General features: G+C 48.8%; 1 protein-coding gene and 1 long non-coding RNA gene across 2 annotated transcripts; one reads left to right on the forward strand and one right to left on the reverse strand.

Moving 5' to 3' along the window:
* Positions 1–4,476: 4,476 nt before the first annotated feature.
* Positions 4,477–8,535, reverse strand: TOPORS (TOP1 binding arginine/serine rich protein, E3 ubiquitin ligase). Its single transcript, XM_068666295.1, has 2 exons — positions 8,253–8,535; positions 4,477–8,080 (listed from the first exon to the last, which is right to left on the reverse strand). The coding sequence occupies exons 1-2, from the start codon at positions 8,463–8,465 to the stop codon at positions 5,021–5,023; spliced, it is 3,273 nt and encodes a 1,090-aa protein (XP_068522396.1). The 5' UTR covers positions 8,466–8,535; the 3' UTR covers positions 4,477–5,020.
* A 66-nt stretch (positions 8,536–8,601) lies between these two features.
* LOC137847785 (uncharacterized) lies at positions 8,602–12,584 on the forward strand. The gene is made up of 3 exons (XR_011091070.1): positions 8,602–8,770; positions 8,883–9,058; positions 10,410–12,584. It is a non-coding gene; the product is annotated as an uncharacterized lncRNA (long non-coding RNA).
* Positions 12,585–18,660: the final 6,076 nt, after the last annotated feature.

An 18,660-nucleotide genomic window follows, 5' to 3' on the forward strand; every position in this document is an offset into this window, starting at 1 on the left:
CCTCATTGGGGTACCGGCCACCCCACTGCCTCAAGCGTCCCCAGGGAACAGGGGGAGCCCCAAAAGAACTGGGGCATGTGGCAGCGACAGGTCCCTCTGTTAGTGCTGGTGTCCTCACTTAGTTCCCCTTGAAAGTGACACAAGAGCTTGCAAAAGTCACTGGATGGCTTCTGTGAGATACAAAGAGTTGAGCACAGCAAGGAAGGTGCTGCCATTTCTGAGGTTTCTAAAGTTAGGAGTCCCAGCTCTTTGTTTTAAGGAAAGATACTGCAGAGCACGCAGAGGTGTGGGATGTTTCTAACACCAGGTGTGTCAGAAGCACTTGCAGGGGGGACTGTGGACTGCACTGAGCCCTGACGTGGACACACCTGGAGATGCACAAGGGGACAGCAATTGCATCTCTTGCAGGGGTCACCTGGCTCCATTTTGTTGCAGGCTTAGGCAAGACGACCTCCACCAGCAATGATGCTGGATGGAGCAGCCCACACAGTTAGCTGGGGCCCTTTGACAGTCCCTGCATGCTCTGTCCAGAGTCCAGGTGCCTTCTGAGGAAGAAGGCTGTGAATGTCCCACAGCTCCTGTGCCTTCTCTGCCAGGCTTTGGAGGACCCTTGCAGGACCCAGAAATCTCAAAAATTTCTGGGCAAAGAAATCTCACTCAAAGGCTGCGTGGTGGCAACTCTGCTGCCCTTTCTTCTCTTAGCAGAGAACCTCTCTTGCCATATGCACAGCACAGGGCAACAGGACAAATGCAGGAACCTGCCTTAAATATGGCCCAGGGAGCCAAGGCTGTCGGAGTTTCCGTGCCTTCAGAAGGAGTGATGATGGCCTTGGGTCCAAAGCACTGCCATGGCCTATTTCCTCCATCTGAGGGAGGGCTCACCACCCGCCTGCTGGGCTCTTTGCTGCGATCCCAGGTGGATGCAGGGGATGGAGCAGTGACAGGGATAACCTGGTGGAGCCACACCATGCTGTGAGAGAAAATGTCTGCCAGGCATGGACAGGAGAAAATGTCTGCCCACCTGAAACCTCTGCTGGGTTGGCCTAGGAACAGGAAGGAGGAGACAGGGCCACCCCTGACCTGTGCTGAGCACCTCAAAGTGGGGCAGACAAATGATAGCGGTCATAAAGATGGAGCAGGACACTGGCGAATGGCTTCATCCTGCCTCAGGAAGCAGGAGTCAGCTTGAGAAATAAACCCTTTGCTTTCAGAGAGCAGCAGAAAGCAAGAAACATCCTGTGGAGGCTGTCTCAGGAAGAAGATGGGCATTAACACATTAACAGCACCCTCTGGTGGCCTCATTGCCAATGTCCTACACCCCTTGGCATCTCAGTGGTCTCAAAAGGGCCTGATTTTCACCAGGGATGCAGCTGCTCCCCCTCAGAAACCACCCGTGCTGCTCGTCCTCCTTTCTCTCTTCTGTGTCTGTGTTTTTTCTCGCTCCTGAAACAGGCTGAAACTTTGCTGAAATGTCGAGTTACTTAAAAATTGTATGATTAATATCTAGATATTCATAAAACTCAAAATGTATTATTATATTCATAAAATTCACAACTTAATGAATAAATAGATATATGTATATGCTATCCTTTAAATAGCACTAGAAAATATGACGTCTCGTTAGTCTGACTACTGGTTGAGTATGGAGAGCTTTTTTGCTTTTCACACAAACCATCCCATTTTCAGGTGGGATGGAGTTAATTTTATTCCAACTAGCATGTACAGTGCTGTGTTATAGATTTAGGATGAGAACAATGCCGATAGCACGCTGAGATTTAGTTGTTGCAAAAGAGCAACAGGGGTAACCTGGTGGGGCTGGGCGAAGCTGTGAGAGAAAATGTCGGCCAGACACGGAGAGGAGAAAATATCTGTCTGCCTGAAAACTCTGCTGGGTGCTAGGCCACGTGCCTGGGCTGTTGGCCTAGTGCAGTGGGTTTACATGGCAAGGTTTTGGTAGCTGGGGGCTACATGTGGTGGCATGTGAGAAGAATCCAGAAACTGCCCCATGCTAGATTAGGACCAGTTTCAAACAGCCCCACTAACCCATTTTAACTGCATCCACCCCTGCCCAAGTCTGGTGATTCTGGTAAACCTGGTTCTTGCTCTAGGCACGCAGTTCTGTCTTACTGGGCCACAGCCCAGTCCTTTGTCAAAATCATTGTGTATTTGTTTTTTTGTTTTGTTTTGTTTTGTTCATCCAGAGTAAACAAAGCATCTAACAACTGATAAATGTCTTTCCATACTGGATCGTATGCTCTAACCATACCTGTAAACATCCGTAACACCTTTCCTGGATTTTCCCATAACCGCAGCATCTGTTGCTGCACCACATTCTTTCTGCCATGCAACAAGGCTCGCGCACACTCTGCACTGCCTTCGCAGCACATGAGGAGGGTGGAGACTGTGTGAGCTCCTCTAACAGAGCTGGCAGAGCACAATAAGCAGTCAGGGGTGCAGAAAGGGACAGAGAGGAAGAAACCGATGCCACAGCAGCACAGCAGGAGCACTGTCAGCATCAGGAATTGCTTGAGTTTGCAGAGACAAAACAGCACAAGACAACACCTTCTTCCTGCCACTGTTTGACTTATTTAAATTGAATGTTTTGGTTCTGCCTTACAGTTCTCCAAATTGTCCATATTTACCAATAGACCAGCTGGGCAGGAAACTGGTCCTCCAATAATAATCACAAAACGTTTAGGTGATGGACGTTAAAACTGCGAACTTGTGTTCACCTTTGGTCTGCAGCACCACATGTGGTTGTAGCAGGCCAAGCTGTTTGACACAGTTCCACTGCCTCTCATAGATAACCCCATAGGTGCCACCAGCTTTATTACAGGTTTTTGAAACTTTCACTAGTGCAGTACCTCTCACTATACCTTGTCCTATTTCCAAATTTCAGGATTCATGTGGAATTACAGTAATTTCAAATTGCCACCATGTCATCTCATTACGGTCTGCCCTGGTGCACCATGAGGGCCAGAAAACAGGTGAACTTAACCCAGTTTGCAACCTAATCCATCCTGGAAGGCTCTGGAGTCAACCGGTCAGCAGTGGCAAGGACAAAGAGATGGGTGCCTGGCTTGCAGGCACAACAGTTAGCTTACCTCTGGCAGAGCAGAGCAGGAGGCTCTCATAAAGGGAAGCTGGAGCGCTGGGGTTGGAAGGGCAAAGCCAGACTGACTGGGAAGGAGCAGCAGGGTTGGGAGAAAACCTCAGGAAACGGTGCTGCAGCAGCAGTCACTCCCTTGCCTTCCTCTTTTTGAATCCCTTGGCCTACAGCATAAAATCGGGTCTGGATTTACACCAAAAGCACCAGCACCCAGGTGGGTATGGGGACTGCCTTGTACAGTAAAGCTTTCCTGGCAGTGCTGGGTGTGCCAAGGAGGACACCGAGGTAGGATCCACAGCAGAATGACAAGGCAGGGAGAAGAGGTGAGACACGGCAGCTCTGGAAAGGAGGCTGCTGGCCCAGAGAAGACAGATGTTACCTGCGGGAGGACATTTTCTTGCCATCAGACAGCTGATGGTTGGTCATGTTGGCCAGGACGGACACCAGGTTCAGGGTGCTCTGACTCTTCTCCTCTGGTGGTGCAGGGGCTACTGTATCTCAGAGTGCTGCCTTATGGGAGTGTGTTGGCTTCTGCTGCTGCTGCTTTTCTCCCAGCTATGTCCATGCCCAAAGGAAAAGACCCTGTCAGCTTCCCATCCCAGGGACAGGCAGCTCCCCCCACCTCCCTCAGCCTGAAGCGACATGGCTCTACAGCTGGCCCTGGGGGCTTCTCGGAGCACTGAATTTCAGTCACATCTCATGAGCTTGGGGTTTCACAGCCCTCCAAGCAGCAAGGACTGAAAAGTGCCCATGTGGGTGACTGGGAAAGAGCAGACACGCTGTTGCTGCTGCTGTCCCCTCAGCATCTGGGCCTGGTCAGCCCTGGAGACCCGCCTTGAAGCAATATGGCTGGAAGCACTGACCCTGGTAAAGCTCTCCTGCAGCCCCTGTCCTGCAGCCCCTGTCCTGGAGGGTCAGCGGTGCCAAAATATTCTGGGTTACTGAAGCTTTTTCTGGAGCAAAACTGGGCACTTCTACATGCTTAGCCCCAGGGGGCAGCTGCACCTGGTTTACCTGGGGGTGAAATTTGATGACAGTGGGACACAGTGTCTTGTTTCCTCAGGGAAATCTTAGAATCACAGAACCATACAGTGGCTTGGGTTGGAAGGGACTTGCAAGTCCCAAGGGATTTTTTGGGAAAAAAGGAAGAGGTATCATAGAGAGGCTTTGAGATCCCCAGCTTGGGGAACATTCAAAACTGCACGGACCCTGAGCAATCTGACCAAAGGTGTTCCTGCCTTCAGTGAGGGCTAGGATCTGACAACCTCCCAACCCAGAGAACGACCAACAGCACAAATGTTGGTCTGTAAACCCAAAACCAAAAGAGAAATGTTCTGCCAGCAAAGAACACAGTCCACGGCTTTAAATTATTAAAATTTTAAAAAAAAAAAAGTTTATTGCTTTGTTCAAATTTTGACTTAACAACTTATATTACTGAAGGTGTTGTTCAAGATCTTTGTAGAAATTGCCAACTGCTTTTTAGCAGAGACCAGCTTAAACTACACAAAATACAACTTATCATGAAATATTTTTTAAGAACTAAGCAATATTTCTTACGTATAAGAAGAGTAATCCCCATAAGATGTATTTTCTGTCTTTTGGTATGTTTTTGCTGTGTGTTTGGTTTTTAAACACAGCTTTGAAATAACTCTGTGGATAAATTTTACATACCATGAGAAAATACGATGGCTTTATGAAATTATAGCTTTTAAGTAGTCCTTCAAGAAACCTAAGTTACATACTAACAATACTCTTATCTTCTCTGACATAAAAGTGCATACACATTCAAGGGTTTTTACACAGCTCCCAGACATATTTTAACACAAACAAGTCATACCAGGTGCTTTGTTCTCAATGGGGGAAAAAAGTTATTAAATTCACAATTTTAAGAATTATTCAGTGTAAAATACGCTACATGTTTTTGTCTGGGGACTCAAGCCAACGGGATTTGTTAACAAGTCTCTTTGGCAGCCTCGGTATCAGTGATAGTCTCTCTGGATACTCTGTCCTGGGGGAAGACAGTTGACTGGAAGGCGTTGCTTGTGCTTCTTGACCGTGGTTTATCACAGTTACTGTGTGAGTGGTGCTGCTGCTTGACGCATCCGCTACCAGGCTCTTACCAGCTGCTTCCTGAGGCTCAGTGTCAGCATTACTAATGTCAGCATCAAAGTCACGTCTAGTAGGAACATTGCAGTTTCCGGCTGGTTCTCCAGTTTCCTCGCTCGCTCTGTAAACATCGTCACATCCTGTCATTCCCAGAAGAGATGATAGAGACTCATTTTCCTGCTCGTTTAAGCTGGCTGTGCCTGTCCAAGTAACATTGCTGTCACATTCAGTACTTTCCGGCTCCTTGCCACTATCAGTATCAATTGTAATCAGCACTGGAGAGGAATGTGCGTGATGTTTGCGGTGTTTCTTCTTATGCTTTTTCTTCTTCTTTTTCATGTGCTTTGTTGCGTCTGTCGTTTTTCCTTCATAGACTATCTCCACACTTGGGCTTCTCATTCTCTTCTTCTTTTTCTTATGCCTGGTCTCGCTACTTGCGCGATTGTCTGAAAGGCTATCTTCATTTCCGTAGTAGTCGTTGAATGTCGAGAAATTTCTCCTGTGGTCATTTTCTCTCTCTTGACTTGTGCTCCCCTGTGCTGCCCTCTCCAAGTGCCGAGTTTTGTACTTCCTTTTCCCACCGGGCTTTTCGTTTTTTGTTCTGTCAGCCCCTGTAGGTGGGCTCCTTGACCTATCGCTTGATCGACTCCTTGATCTGCATCGCTCGTAATAGTGTCGCTCGTGAGGTCCCTTCTGGCTGTGCGGATCTTGCCTTTCAGTAAAGGACTGGATTCTGCATTCCGGATTAGCAGACTGTGTTGAACATTGGGCATTGGATGGAGGATCATTCCTGCTGGAGGAGTCCTCTTCACCTTTCTTTCGACTATACAAAGTGTAACCCCAGTGGTGCTTGCCTTGGTAACGGTCTTTTAGGTAATAGTTGCCATTGTCTCTGCTCCTTGATCTCCTGTCTCTGCTCCTTGATCTCCTGTCTCTGCTCCTTGATCTCCTTCTGCGACGGCCTCTGCTAAGCGACCGTGATCTGCTTAATTCCCTGGACGTAGTGCTCTCACGACTAGGGGAGCCTCTACGGCTTCTTGGGGAGCGACTCCGGCTTCTTCGGGAGCCACTCCTGGCACGAGCTCTTGACCTCCTCCTGCTCCTTTTATTCCTATGTTTGCCGCTGTCTCTGCTTCTTGATCGCCTCTTTCTAGGGTGGCGTTTGCTGTAATGCTCCCTCTCAGACCCATGGCCATGGCTGTCTTGACTGTTCTGTGAAAAAGCCTGAGGACTCCTGGGCTTTGTCTTTCTGGACCATCTGTGATTAAAAGGGGAGCACGTCGTGTCCCTCTCCAAAGAGGGGCTCCAGATCAAGTTCTGTGGAGGCAGACGTTTTGCTTTACCTTTGTTTTTCTCCTCATTCAACTCTGTTGTCTCGGCTGCAGGGGATAAGGAGCTCCTGTAGCTGCCTACAGTTTCTTCATACATGGGGAAGCGTGGTGATAAGCTCCTGCTTTGTTCACTGTCACTCCAGCTGCGACACTGGACTGGCTGCTGTTGTGTCATATCCTCCCTTCTCTCCTCCCTGATGGACTCCTCAGAGTCTGAGGACAGCTCAACCACTTCTGGTGTCCTCTCAGCTAGTGGCTTAACATACCCAACAATAACGCAACTGTCCGAAGAAGAATCACCGTCATTTGCGTAAGCATTTGGCTGTAACTGAGCCTGCTGTAGGATTCTCCTTGCAGCAGAGTCTTCATCAGAACTTTCTGATGTCACCAGAGGAGAAGCTATGGTTGTACGGATGTCCTCTGCAATGGAATAGGAAGGCCCTGGAGTTTCATCATCCCAGGGGGCCTGGCCAATACTGGTCATGGATGAACTGCGGTTTGGTCCGTGGGCATCTGCCTCATCTGGAGATATAGTAATGATTGTCGAGTCCGAGTGGCTTCCTTCATCATATGAAGGCGCAGGGCAGTCGTAATTGGCATGCTGATCGTACGCGTCTAAATTAAAAGGGCATCGGGCAAAACTGATGAACTCATGTAGGAAGTGTTCGGTCCGGTTCAGCAAAAATGGTCTCAACTCATCGGCAAAGGCGTCGCTTTCCAGGTCGTACATGGTCAGGTTGCTCATGATGATATGCTGCACGATGTTAACCAGGGACCCGTGGCCACCAAACAAGACTGTAAGCTCACGCCTCAGCCAGGGAACCAGCCTGTGAAGGCAGGCAGGGTTGCGGCGGAAAAACTCTGCTGAAATGTCTCGGTAGCGGCCGCCGTCCTGGATGCTACGGACGCGCATCCCGGTGCGGTACAGGGCCCTGCGGAAGTTGATCATCTCCTCCTCCTGGATCTGCCGCATGGATCTGCCCTCCGCGCTGGCCTGCCTCCTCGAGGCCAGCCTCCTCAGCATCTGCTGAATCTCCCCATCTCTCTGCTGCACCGGCTGGCTGGACAAGCCCTCGAACAAAATCCCATTATCCGGTGGGGACATCGTCAGTCGAGAGGCGGAACCGCTTTGGAGGAAAGGCAACTCGCGGCGTTCCCTGGTTAAGGTGGTTCGGTAGCGAAACCTGCGGCCATCAGGGCTGGCAAAAGAGCCGCTCTCCACCGGGTTGACCACGTACTCCTCAAAGTCATCCTCAGCACGCACCGTATGGAAGATGGAAAAGAAGGGCTGCTTGCAAAGTGGGCATTCTGCCTTGCTCTTCGACCACTCCTGTATGCAGTGGAAACAGAACCTGTGCAAGCAGCGGTCCAGGTAGGCCACGTTGTCAAACTTATCCAGGCAGATCGGGCACTTGGCATCCGGCGACGTGTTCGAGGGCATGGTCTGGGGCTGCCAGCTGGCACCGGGTATCGGCTGGGAGTCCTCGTCGTCGTCGTCTGGGAACTCCTCGCCGAAGCCGAAGCTGGCTGAGCACTGGGAGAGGAGGAGGAGGAAGAGGAGGAGGAGGAGGAGGAGGAGGAGGAGGAGGAGGAGGAGGAGGAGGAGGCAAACAGGGGGTGAGTAGCGTGGGTGATGCCAACAGGTGCCCGTGCGGGACGGGCGGGCGGGCGGAGGGGACAGCCGGAGGGGCCCGGCCCGCACTCACCGCCTCTCTCCCAGCCCGGCCCAGCTCCGCCGCCGCCTTCCCCTTGTGCCGAGCCCGGCAGCGGCCGGACCCGCTCCCAGCCCGGCTCCGCTCCCGCTCCCGCTGCCGCTGCCGGTGCCGCTCGCGGCCCCGCCCCCCCCGGCCCCGCCGCTCCTCCCGGCCCGGCCGGCGGCGGAGGCCGCGCTCCGCCAGGCCCCGGCGCGGCTCCGACATCGGCGGCGGAAGTGGCGTTGCCACGGCAACCGGGCCCCCCCCCCTCACCTCACCACCCCCCCCTCCCTCCCCTCCCCTCCCCTCCCCTCCCCTCCCCTCCCCTCCCCCCCCTCCCCTCCCTCCCTCCCCCCCCCTCTCTCCCGCCGCCGCCGCCGCCGCCGCCGCCGCCGCCGCCCGCCCGTCAGCGGAGGCAGCATGGCGGTCGCTGCCTCACGACGTCACTTCCGTGCCGCGCGCCGCCATCTTGCTACCGGGCAGGGGGCGCCATGACGGGGCGGCGGAACCCGCGGCCGTTCTGCCGCCTGGTGGGTGGGGGGGGGAGGGGCCGTATCGCGATATCCCCGCCTCGCGACAGCCCCGCGTTACGCCTCTTATCGCTTTTTTGTTTGTTTGTTTTGTTTTGTTTTTTTTCCTCAGGTTCTGGCCGCTCTGGTGCTGCTGTCGTGGGGCTACGTGCTGTGCGGGGCGCGGGCCGCGGCCGGGCGGCTGCTGCGGGGCGGCCCCGCGGGGCCCTGACGAGGAGCAGGACGAGGAGGAGGAGGAGAGAGGCCGAAGGACGCCGCCCCAGGAGCCCCGAGGGCAGGGCCCCGCTGGTTGGTCACCGGGAGCTTCCCGCGGGGGCGGGGGGCAGGGCTGGGGCCGGCCCCACCATCCCCGCACTCATCGGCCGCCAAACCCCGGCCCCGAACACCCCCAGGGGCGGTGCCGCCACCGCCTCCCCGGGCAACGCGTCCTAACAACGCCCGACTGCTCCTTCTGAGGAGAAATGTCCCCTCATTTCCCACCCAAACCTCCCCAGCGCAACTGGAGGCCGTTCCCTCCGGTCCTGTCACCAGTTATTTTTTAGAAAAGGCCGACCCCCCCCCCCAGCTCCCCACACACTCCTTTGAGGCAGGCGCAGAGAGCAATGAGGTCTCCTCTCAGCCTCCTCTTCCCCAGACCAAACAGCCCCAGTACCCCCAACTGCTCCTCACAGGACACCAGCACAAGCCTTTGCCCGCCCGGTAGCCCAGCCCATTCCCAGGGCAGGCTGGAAGTTTGCTAGCAAATTACATCGACCTGCACACACACATTTACTTGTAGCATCTGGGGGAGACGGAAACACTCCCGCTCACCAATTCTCAGGCATATGTGCTGTGATCGGCAGTCCTAGTGCTGGCACTGCCTCTGGGTTTACTCACTGCGTTTACCCAGTAACTCAATCTGGGGTACACGCACCATTTCTGCTCTAGGCACTGGGGCTGAGCCCCTCCCCATTACTTACTTCTATCACTGCTATCTGGCCTCTTACCTGCGGACATCTGCACCACATCTCTACACGATCTGCAAGGGTCCTCCGTGATCCACCTTCTAACTGCTGTCTGCGTGTGTCAGCTCTTAGGCAAGGTGGGATCCGCTCAGAGAGACCAGCTGCGACTCCGGAGTCACGAAAATGGGCAGCTGGGAGCCGCTTTCCCTTGCTGGGAGCTGCTTACACCCGCTGCCTGACGCTCACTCGAAGAGAGCTCGTGAACTGCGACCTGCCTCGGAGGAGGACACAGAGCCTCTGCCTGAGGCAGCTCAACTGTGACCCAAAACCGTTAGAATTCTGACGGGGTCACAATATGGGGTGCGGCAGCTCATTAGCATGGGGCTGGCAGGAGCAGAAGCCTGATGGCTCCTCACCCTGACCTGTGTCACCCCCTCAGACCCACAGACCTCCTCAGGCTGGGGAAAAGCCTTCCCCTGCGAGGCTGGGCTCAGCTCCCCGAGCTTCTGCTAGCGGCAGAGCTTCATCCACCCAGCAGGGACCTTGCTCCTGTGCCCCAAGCAGCAGCCACAGCCCTGGGACTGCCAGTAGGGCTCCTCACAAATACATAAAAACTGCCACAGGCTGTGCCAGTGCCCCCTGCGAAGGTGTATGTGCAGACAGACAACACCCTCTGCCTCTCTCTCTTTTTCCAGGGAGCCTTGTGCCTTCAGGGTAGCTGAGCTGCTGTGAGCACCCTGAGCTGCTTCACCCCCAAGCAGCCACCAGATGGAGAAGTGCACCGCAGCACCGCTTCCCTGCCGGCCCCACAGGTCTCCAGCAACCTCTGGAGACTCTCAGATGCTCCCTGCAGTGGGAAGCAGAGCCCACAGCTCTGGAGAGCTGCAAGTAACCAGAGAAATCCCAAAAACTTGAGGTTTAGAATCAGCTCAGTTTCTCACGCTGGAGAAAATCTTCACTCTGACTCTTGTGCCCAGCAGATGTGCATTGCTTTAATGCTGATGCCATAGGGATCAGTGCCCAGGATTCAGATCCTGGATTTAAAGTAATTTAAGAAATTACATTAACAGATACCTAATTTCAGGAGAAAAGAGAATACAAACTCAGCACATCAGCATTAACTGTTAAAAATTCAGTTCCTATGCAGTTTTGATGCCAGTTGTCTCATTTATTTACATGTACATGCATACCTCTCAGGAAAATTCCCCTGAAGCTGCCCACTTTCAGCACTACCACCTGTGTTGTGTATTCCAGCTCCCCTTCCCTTCCAAACTCTGTGCTTGGCTAGTCCTGTGCTTGCCTGTGGAAGTCAGGGAGCATGTGCAAAACCCCTCAGCTTGCACCAGGGGTGTCCCAGGAAGGGCCAGGAGCAGCCAGCTCTCCTCACCCACAAAGATGCAGTGAAGATCAGAAAACGTTTCCTGTCCAAAATGGTATAGCAAATAACCATGCCTTTAGCAGCATTAACCATTCAGATGCAATCACCAGGGATGGCTCTTTTGCTAATGCCTATCATCCCTAAAGGAACATATTCATAATGCCGACGAAATCCCCTTCAGATCTTATTATTATGATGATTATGTTAAATAAAGCTTAGCCTGTTTGTGACAGCAGAGCGTGTTTGTTAGTCACGAAGTGTTCTGTTTGTTTGTTTAGGTTTCAGGGGGTTGTTTGGGAAAATTGTGATCAGCATGCTTTTGATTAGCATCGCTAAGAGGCACTTTAGCTTAATGAAATGATTAATTGATTCATCCAGGTATGCAGCCACACTAACAGCTGCTTCAATGGATGCAAAAAGATTCCCCTTCAAATGCGACCTTGCCTCACTAACGTGAGGCAGTACCCATGGATACATGTTAATTATAAGGTTGACAGGAATATGTAAGGATAGCTAATGCTGTAGCTGAATTATTTAATGAAGACTGTGGAAGAAAGTCAAGAAATGGAAACAAAACAGGAAACCGTGGGCTGAATTCTACCTCAAAACACCTTAATCTACCAATGATAATCAATTTCTCCTGAATTATAGCAGCAAGGAAGCTGGAACATAATGGCTTAATTCCTGCATTACAGATTGTTTGGACGAATTACACAAGTTCAAGCCACAGTTTAACAGATCCCTGTTGTCTTAATAATAAGTATTTGCTTTCTATTTTCCTGTCTGCTTTTTTTTGCAACACTACCTGTAACCTAAAAACTGTATAAATACAGATTTTGGTAAATATACACAAGCTCATAGCATAGTAAATGGAAGCCTAATGACCTTTTAAGATCCCAGTAGTGACTGTATATAAGATGCCTGTAGTCCTAATGAGAAAACTTAAGATTTTTGTGGTGAAAGAGAAAAAATAGTTGTATGCATGGTATATATAGCATGAGACACAGAATAAGGACAGGAGAGAGGCACAGCAAGTGGAAGACAGCACCGAGACCAGCAGAGGGTGGCATGTCAGGGGACCCTGTCCGAGAACAGAAGCCCATGTTGTGATGCCCCAGCCACCACAGGTGGCTCGGTAATGCCGCCCAGCGTATGAATGTAATCAGCTAGAATGAAGCAAAAGCGTGCAACAACCTCTGCAGAAGCTAGACGGCAGTGTGGGCACGTGCTCCGAGGAACAGGCAAGCTACTGCCCGTACTTTACACAGTGGGCTCTAATTGTGAGTCTTCCATTTACAGGAATCGGGTTTGGATCTCTCATTCATCACCTGAAATAAATGTCGTTTAGGATCTCTGAAACTTTAGACTGAAGACCAGAAACTACTCAACTAAAGAGAAAAAGCAACAGCCAAAAAGTCTTAACTAGTGTTCCCCAAGCAGAAATAATTTATCACTTACTTTAACAGTATAAAGTTGTTGTTTTTTGTTTGTTTGTGGTTTTTGTTTGTTTGTTTTGGATGTTCACATTTCTATGTGTCGGTAGATTGTCTGATGTACCAGTGACACTGCCAAGTGAGCTTGTCACTAAAGGAAACGTGCATTATTGTACATGAGTATTTACATTCAAATGAAACAAAAGGAGAGGTGGAGGGCTTTGCCACAGATACTGGAAGAGATGAATGGTTAAAAAGATAGAGACCTTCAAAAACCGTATGTTGCCCAAAGCAAGCTTTAATGAATTTTGTTGTGGTTCAGTGAATCTGGTTTTCTTTTAATGGTTCATTTGGCAAGTCGTTGCTGCAGCTATTTCTAATAATAATGTCACAACAGTCTTTTAACTGAGTACAGTTTTGTGACCGTACAGTACTGCTCTGAAAGGCATTTCTGGACTTGGTAGGATGGGAGAACACATGCAGTGAGTTCCTTCAGCTTCCTCCTCTGTGATATGCACCACACGGAAGAACAAGAGCACAGCATCCATGCTGAGGTGCAGCACAAGGAATTCTCTTCCACTCACTCACATGAGGGTTATTTTGAAATGATAACAGCAGCTGAAAGCAGAATGTTGCCAGCAGACAGGGACAGTGTTTACTTCTTCCTTTGGTGTGACTTCAGTCTTAAAATCTTTGGGTGTTATTGGTTGCAATCCATATGGCCACGTGTTTTTATCCAACATGATAATTTTTTTGATAGAATTATTTTCCTAATCCTCTGTTCCAAATAATACTTTGACTCCATCCCTACACTGATTCAAGCAGCATCATAATAATATATATATATATATATATAAAATAATATTTAATATTTTAGACTAAATATGTCTTAAATATTAGACTAATAGACTAAATATGTACTGGTGTTCATCATAAAGCACGAGTTCAATGCCAGCAGCTCCACATTTCTACAGATGCTCTCAAGCACAGGGTAACACTCTGTCTTCTGCACTATGATTTTTCAGCTATACCTGTGAGTGGACAAAACGTTTTGCAGCAGGTTTGAGTAGACATAATGCAAGAAGGTGAGATCTGTAGTGCAGGGACAGGGGGAGGAATGTGAACGGAGGCTTCTGATAGCAGATTAAAGCCCAGACCCACACATACGGCTGTGACTCCATGCACTAAACTGGGGCAAATAATCCTATCAAAGTCAACAAAAGCATGCAGTCTGAAAAATAAAGCTCTGAGCAAACATCTGCAGTAGGCTTCAGATCAGCAGCAGATGCAAACCTTGCTTTGACCTTGATAGTTGATCCCAGTGATTTCAACGGGACTGTTCACATACAAAAAAAAAAAAAAACCTTCATGAACATCCAGAACTGGGACTAAAACCCCATTAATTCTGTCTCCTTAGAAGCAAGTGATCCTGGCAGGGCTGCTATTTATTAAGTAGCACTTGTATTTAGCTTTCAGGTGCCCCTGACCAGCACCCAAGACCAGTATCTATCTCAAAAGAGAGGCTGCACTCCGCCACACACAGCTGCAGGCAGCAGTGGTCCCGATGGGCTCAGCTGGCTTCCCTACTTCCAGCAAGCCCACTTCTGGTGGGATTTATACAGAGTGTGTGTAGAAGTTTGTGACTGAGCACATTTGTCCTCAATCATCCCATCACTGATTCAAAGGAAGTCCATAAGGTCAAACCAACACCTCCCACCTTGGTAGATGCTGAGCTCTTTGCCAGGCAGAGGAGCTGCTTGGTTATTGCACCTGGACAGAAACACACAGAGCAAAGCACACACTTCAGTTCTGGTTTTCCATTTTTATGCTGATTGGTGGCACCTGTCAGGAGTTAAGCACCAACCCAAAAGGCTAAACCATTAAAGCACAATGCTTTGCCTCTCACAGGCTGCACGGGGCCACAGCCTGCAGATTTTATTAATTGTGGCCAGGAGGGTTCTGCCTCTGTAAAGAACCAAGGGATGTGGTCTAGCAATTAAGGTGTCGGCTCCAAAAAGAAACCCTCCTCAAATAATTGCAGTCCACTAGGCCTCGATCCAAAGCACCGTGCAGGTAATGACTTCGGGGACGTCTGCCAGCACCCTTGTGCTGAGGGCACGTATAATCATAGCGGTGAGGTAAACCAAATTTGTTTGAGAGAGTGAAAGGCAGCACGTGGCCTGTACAGCCTGGTGCAAGGAAACGCAGTCATTTCTATTTCCCTGCATGTGGGCCAAGAGGAGAGGAGCTGGTCAGAAAGCTGACTGGGCTCGCAGAGACAACAACCCAGGTGGTGCCTGGGGCCCTCCTGGGGCCCCCAGCACACCCAGGGCTTTAAAAAGGTGTTAAAATAAATGGTGTACCTTGCTAAGCCCTGCCTGAACAGTTTGGGCCATGGCTGTGATGAGACTGCTCACATTAATCTCACTCCTGAACCAGCAGTCACAGCAGGGCCACTGCCCCAAGACCAGCCTGTGCATCTTCTCAGGCCCTTCTGTTTTCCTCAGAAACTTCCAATTCTCCTTACAACAGGCAGCTAACCTGACAAACAGTGAGAAGAGCAAATTTAATCTGCTGCAGATAGTTGTTCCTCACTGATTTTAAGTAATAACCACCCCAGGTGGTTATTTCTGCCAGGGACATTTCTGTCAGTCCCCGCTCTCTCCAGATCCTCTGTGCCCAGCCAGAATTCTCCTTAATACCTTCCTTGTCTTTCTTCCTGGGCATGGGATACACTGGAGAAGGTCAGCAAAGGGACAGTCCTGGTCTGAGGTGTGGGACAGGAGAGAGGATGAGGCCTTAGAGGCCTCAGAGCTCTTAAAGGACCTTAGATGTCTTTTCCAACCTGAACGTTTCTGTGACTCTACCCAGTAGTCAACAGCAAATCACCTTCCTCAGATAAAAGCAGCTCTTTCTAAGCTGATCCAGCAAGGATCAACTCTTCCAGCCCCTCAGTACCAGCCACAAGGGGCTGTGCAGGGACAGCAGCCCCTACGGGGGATGGATCTGCCTCTTTCCTCATAAAATCAAAATAGTAAAAAGTTCAGAAAACTGCAATTTCTTAGCAGGGATTTCAGTAGACTTAGGTTCCTGACTGTGCTGTCTGCACAAGATCCACCCACTGCTACTTTGTGAGTGAGTTGAACGTTTTGTCATTTTTCTCTTTAGATAAACTGAAATTAGGAAGTCTTTATCCAACAGGAAGAAAGACACAGAACTACTTCTCAAAACAACTTTGATCATAGTGCAGTCTGTCACTGGCCAGCATGCCTCTCACAGGCACATTAATGCATTCTTGTTGGCAATAAACACCGAGTAGTTTGTTCTAGGGAAAGACTACCCTATATATATTTGAGGAATGCACACTCCCAGTTTGGCAAGCAATTTTAGAAATAGCCTAGTAGGATTCTCCTGTTACTGCTTAATGGGCATATGTTCTCTTATTACTGCTTTAGAGTTAAGTGGTAGCTCACCTATGCTGTTTTTTTGTTTGTCTTTTTGTTTGGTTGTGTGTTTTTTTCTGCTATTAAAGGCAGTTAAAGAAAGTGTAAGTGATACTTTAGAAACCTTCCTAAAACTTCAGTGCTGAATTAAATGGACAATGTCAAGTGCTAAATAAAAGTGAGCCACAATTAATGTTAGGGGAGAGTAAGCTATGCCTGCAGCCTGCTGATAATTTACATTTCCACAGTCACATTCTTCACTAAAATAAATGCCTCTTTCCCTACTGAAGGTATGTGAAAGGCCCAAACGAACAAACAATAAGACTGGTGATATGCATATGAATGTAGAGAGCTGCCAGCATTAAACCAGGCACCTCTCTACGTCTCTGGTAGGGGACAAAGTGCACCAGCAGAGACTTGTGAAACCACCTGCCCCCAAGAAATTGAGGCCACCTCTGGCAGCTGAAGGTTGGCTCCATTTGCTGGCATGATCGAGCCAGCACACACAGTCACCCCTTTGAAAAGAACTAGAAAAAAAAAAAGTTCCTTACTTTGCTGCATTTATACTAAATTTAAGCACATGTTGCCACAAATTTAAATTAAAGTTTCAGGTTGAAGTTGGGGATTTGGTATTGTTAGTATTTGGTATTATTCTCCTCCCACGTGAATTACTGTGGCATCAAGTTGCTTTGGCCAACAAAGACAGGATGAATGCCTTGTAATATACACCACCCAAAATTTAGGTATCTCGCCTAAATTAGTTTTCTCACCATACCCTGGGCCATTTAATTTTTACTGGATGATTGTGTGTCATGTTATTCACCCAAGTGTCAGTATCAGCTGGCTTATGGAAGATGGATCAATGAATTATAGCCTTCTCTAAATTCTTGAGAGCACCTTCAAAGTGTGTATCAGTCTTGAGTCGTAACTGCATTGATGCCCGTCCTCTTATGCAGGCGAGGACATCTCTCATCCAAGGACATATAAGGGTTATGCTGCTATGCCAGAACAACACTAACTCCAGAATCTATTGGTGATTTCAGCTTATGCAGTGGAAGCTGTGGAGGGGAGGAGGAGAGGAATGTGCTTTAGCCTGTATGGGAGATCATCCCTACTTTTACTCTCAGAAAACTGCCCAGCGTTGTATATACAGAAGCTGTAAGGCAATGCTCAATGCAGAGGTTTTTATGTCTTCTGAAGCAACAGTTCTGCCAAAAATAAATAAATAAATAAGATCTGAATTAAAGTATTTTTCAAGAGGATCATAGGGCAGAGAAATGCCACTGACTGAAACGGAGCAACTGCACTAACAGACACAGAAGGTGCAGATCTCCTGAGCACCTCATCTGTTTGCTGCTCTTCATTGTAATCTATTCATTGATGAAAATAACCTTAAACGATGGCATTTGTTAAACTGAATATGTGAAGAGGATGAGAGCAACACAGAAGTTAACCTGTGCACAGTATGAGAGTACAGACATTTTTCCTGTTCGTGAATAGCTCTCTGAAAAAGGTCAATCATGAGAAATTGGACAGGAGTTCACCTCCTCATTCTGTGTGGATAAGGAAAATAAAATGTAATTTCCAGGAAGAACCTAGACAAGCTTTCTCTGTGTTTTGGAGAGGCATTAGAAGATTAAGACAGAAAGCATATGTAAGTGTCTCTCTGTATCTGTGAAGACCTACATGGATACAGTCTGCCTCCACTCAGCATGTGCCAAACTTCCGTATACTGCCAACTTTTCTAAATTTCTTGCAGTGTATAACCTTGCAAATAGTTGTTTTTTGTTTGGTTGGTTTTGTTTCCTTTTTCTTTTTTCCTGGCAATCTGTAAACTGCTACATAGTTTTCCTTACAGCCCACATCAAAAATCATAACATGCTCTTTCCATGTCCAGCTGTTTCCTGGATTGCCTTTAGTTTTTGAGAACACTTAACACATGGAATAAAATCAGCAATTCAGATCTCCAGTTTGCCTTCTCGACTTGCCTCACCCTGAGTTATACATCAGTAGATGTACCTTTTATCCTGCTATTGATCTTGGAAAAAAGGCAACCAGCAAGAAAGCCACCTAAATGCTACAAAATTATGAGATGTGCTTCATTTTTCAAATGCAAACTCTTCAATTACTTCTTAATGAGAACAAAGGTAACAAAGAATCAGGAGGGTATTTTTTAGCACTAAGCAAACCCAACATACTCCAACATACTTAAGTACCTACACGGGCATATTTTGTAAAACAACTAACACTGAAGCACAAATGAAACCAAAAGCAACATGTGGCATTGTCCAGCAAACTGAGCATGCTGAAAAGCAAAAATCTCCCCCCGAGTTCTTCTATAAATTCATGCAGCGATATTCTGGCTTTAGAGTTATGGCAACGATGAATTAGCAAGCTACAAGCAATCACAGACAAAAAGACTCTGGTCTACCTCTTCACTCTTCATCTATCAATGAACCTGCAGTGTTGGCAGGGAAGCAAAATACCTATTTTATAGATGGCAATCTCAGACAGAGCTAGGATTAGCTTCACAGGGGTCATCTAAAGCAACAGAAAACACTCATCATACCTTTCATGCCAGGCATTTCCAATGCCTTAGCACACTCCCACATCTAAATCCATTTCAGAAAAATCCAGTGAAGCCCAGCAGAAGGCATCTGGTCTTAACTGGACCACGTTAAACTCTCGCCCC

Source organism: Anas acuta, chromosome Z (assembly GCF_963932015.1).
Source record: "Anas acuta chromosome Z, bAnaAcu1.1, whole genome shotgun sequence".
NCBI lineage: Eukaryota > Metazoa > Chordata > Aves > Anseriformes > Anatidae > Anas > Anas acuta.

Coding starts and splice junctions, on each gene's coding strand:
- TOPORS (XM_068666295.1), bottom strand. CDS start 8,465: ATGTCGGAGCCGCGCCGGGGCCTGGCGGAGCGCGGCCTCCGCCGCCGG. Junction 8,081..8,252: donor GCCGGGCTGGGAGAGAGGCG/GTGAGTGCGGGC, acceptor CTCCTCTCCCAG/TGCTCAGCCAGCTTCGGCTT.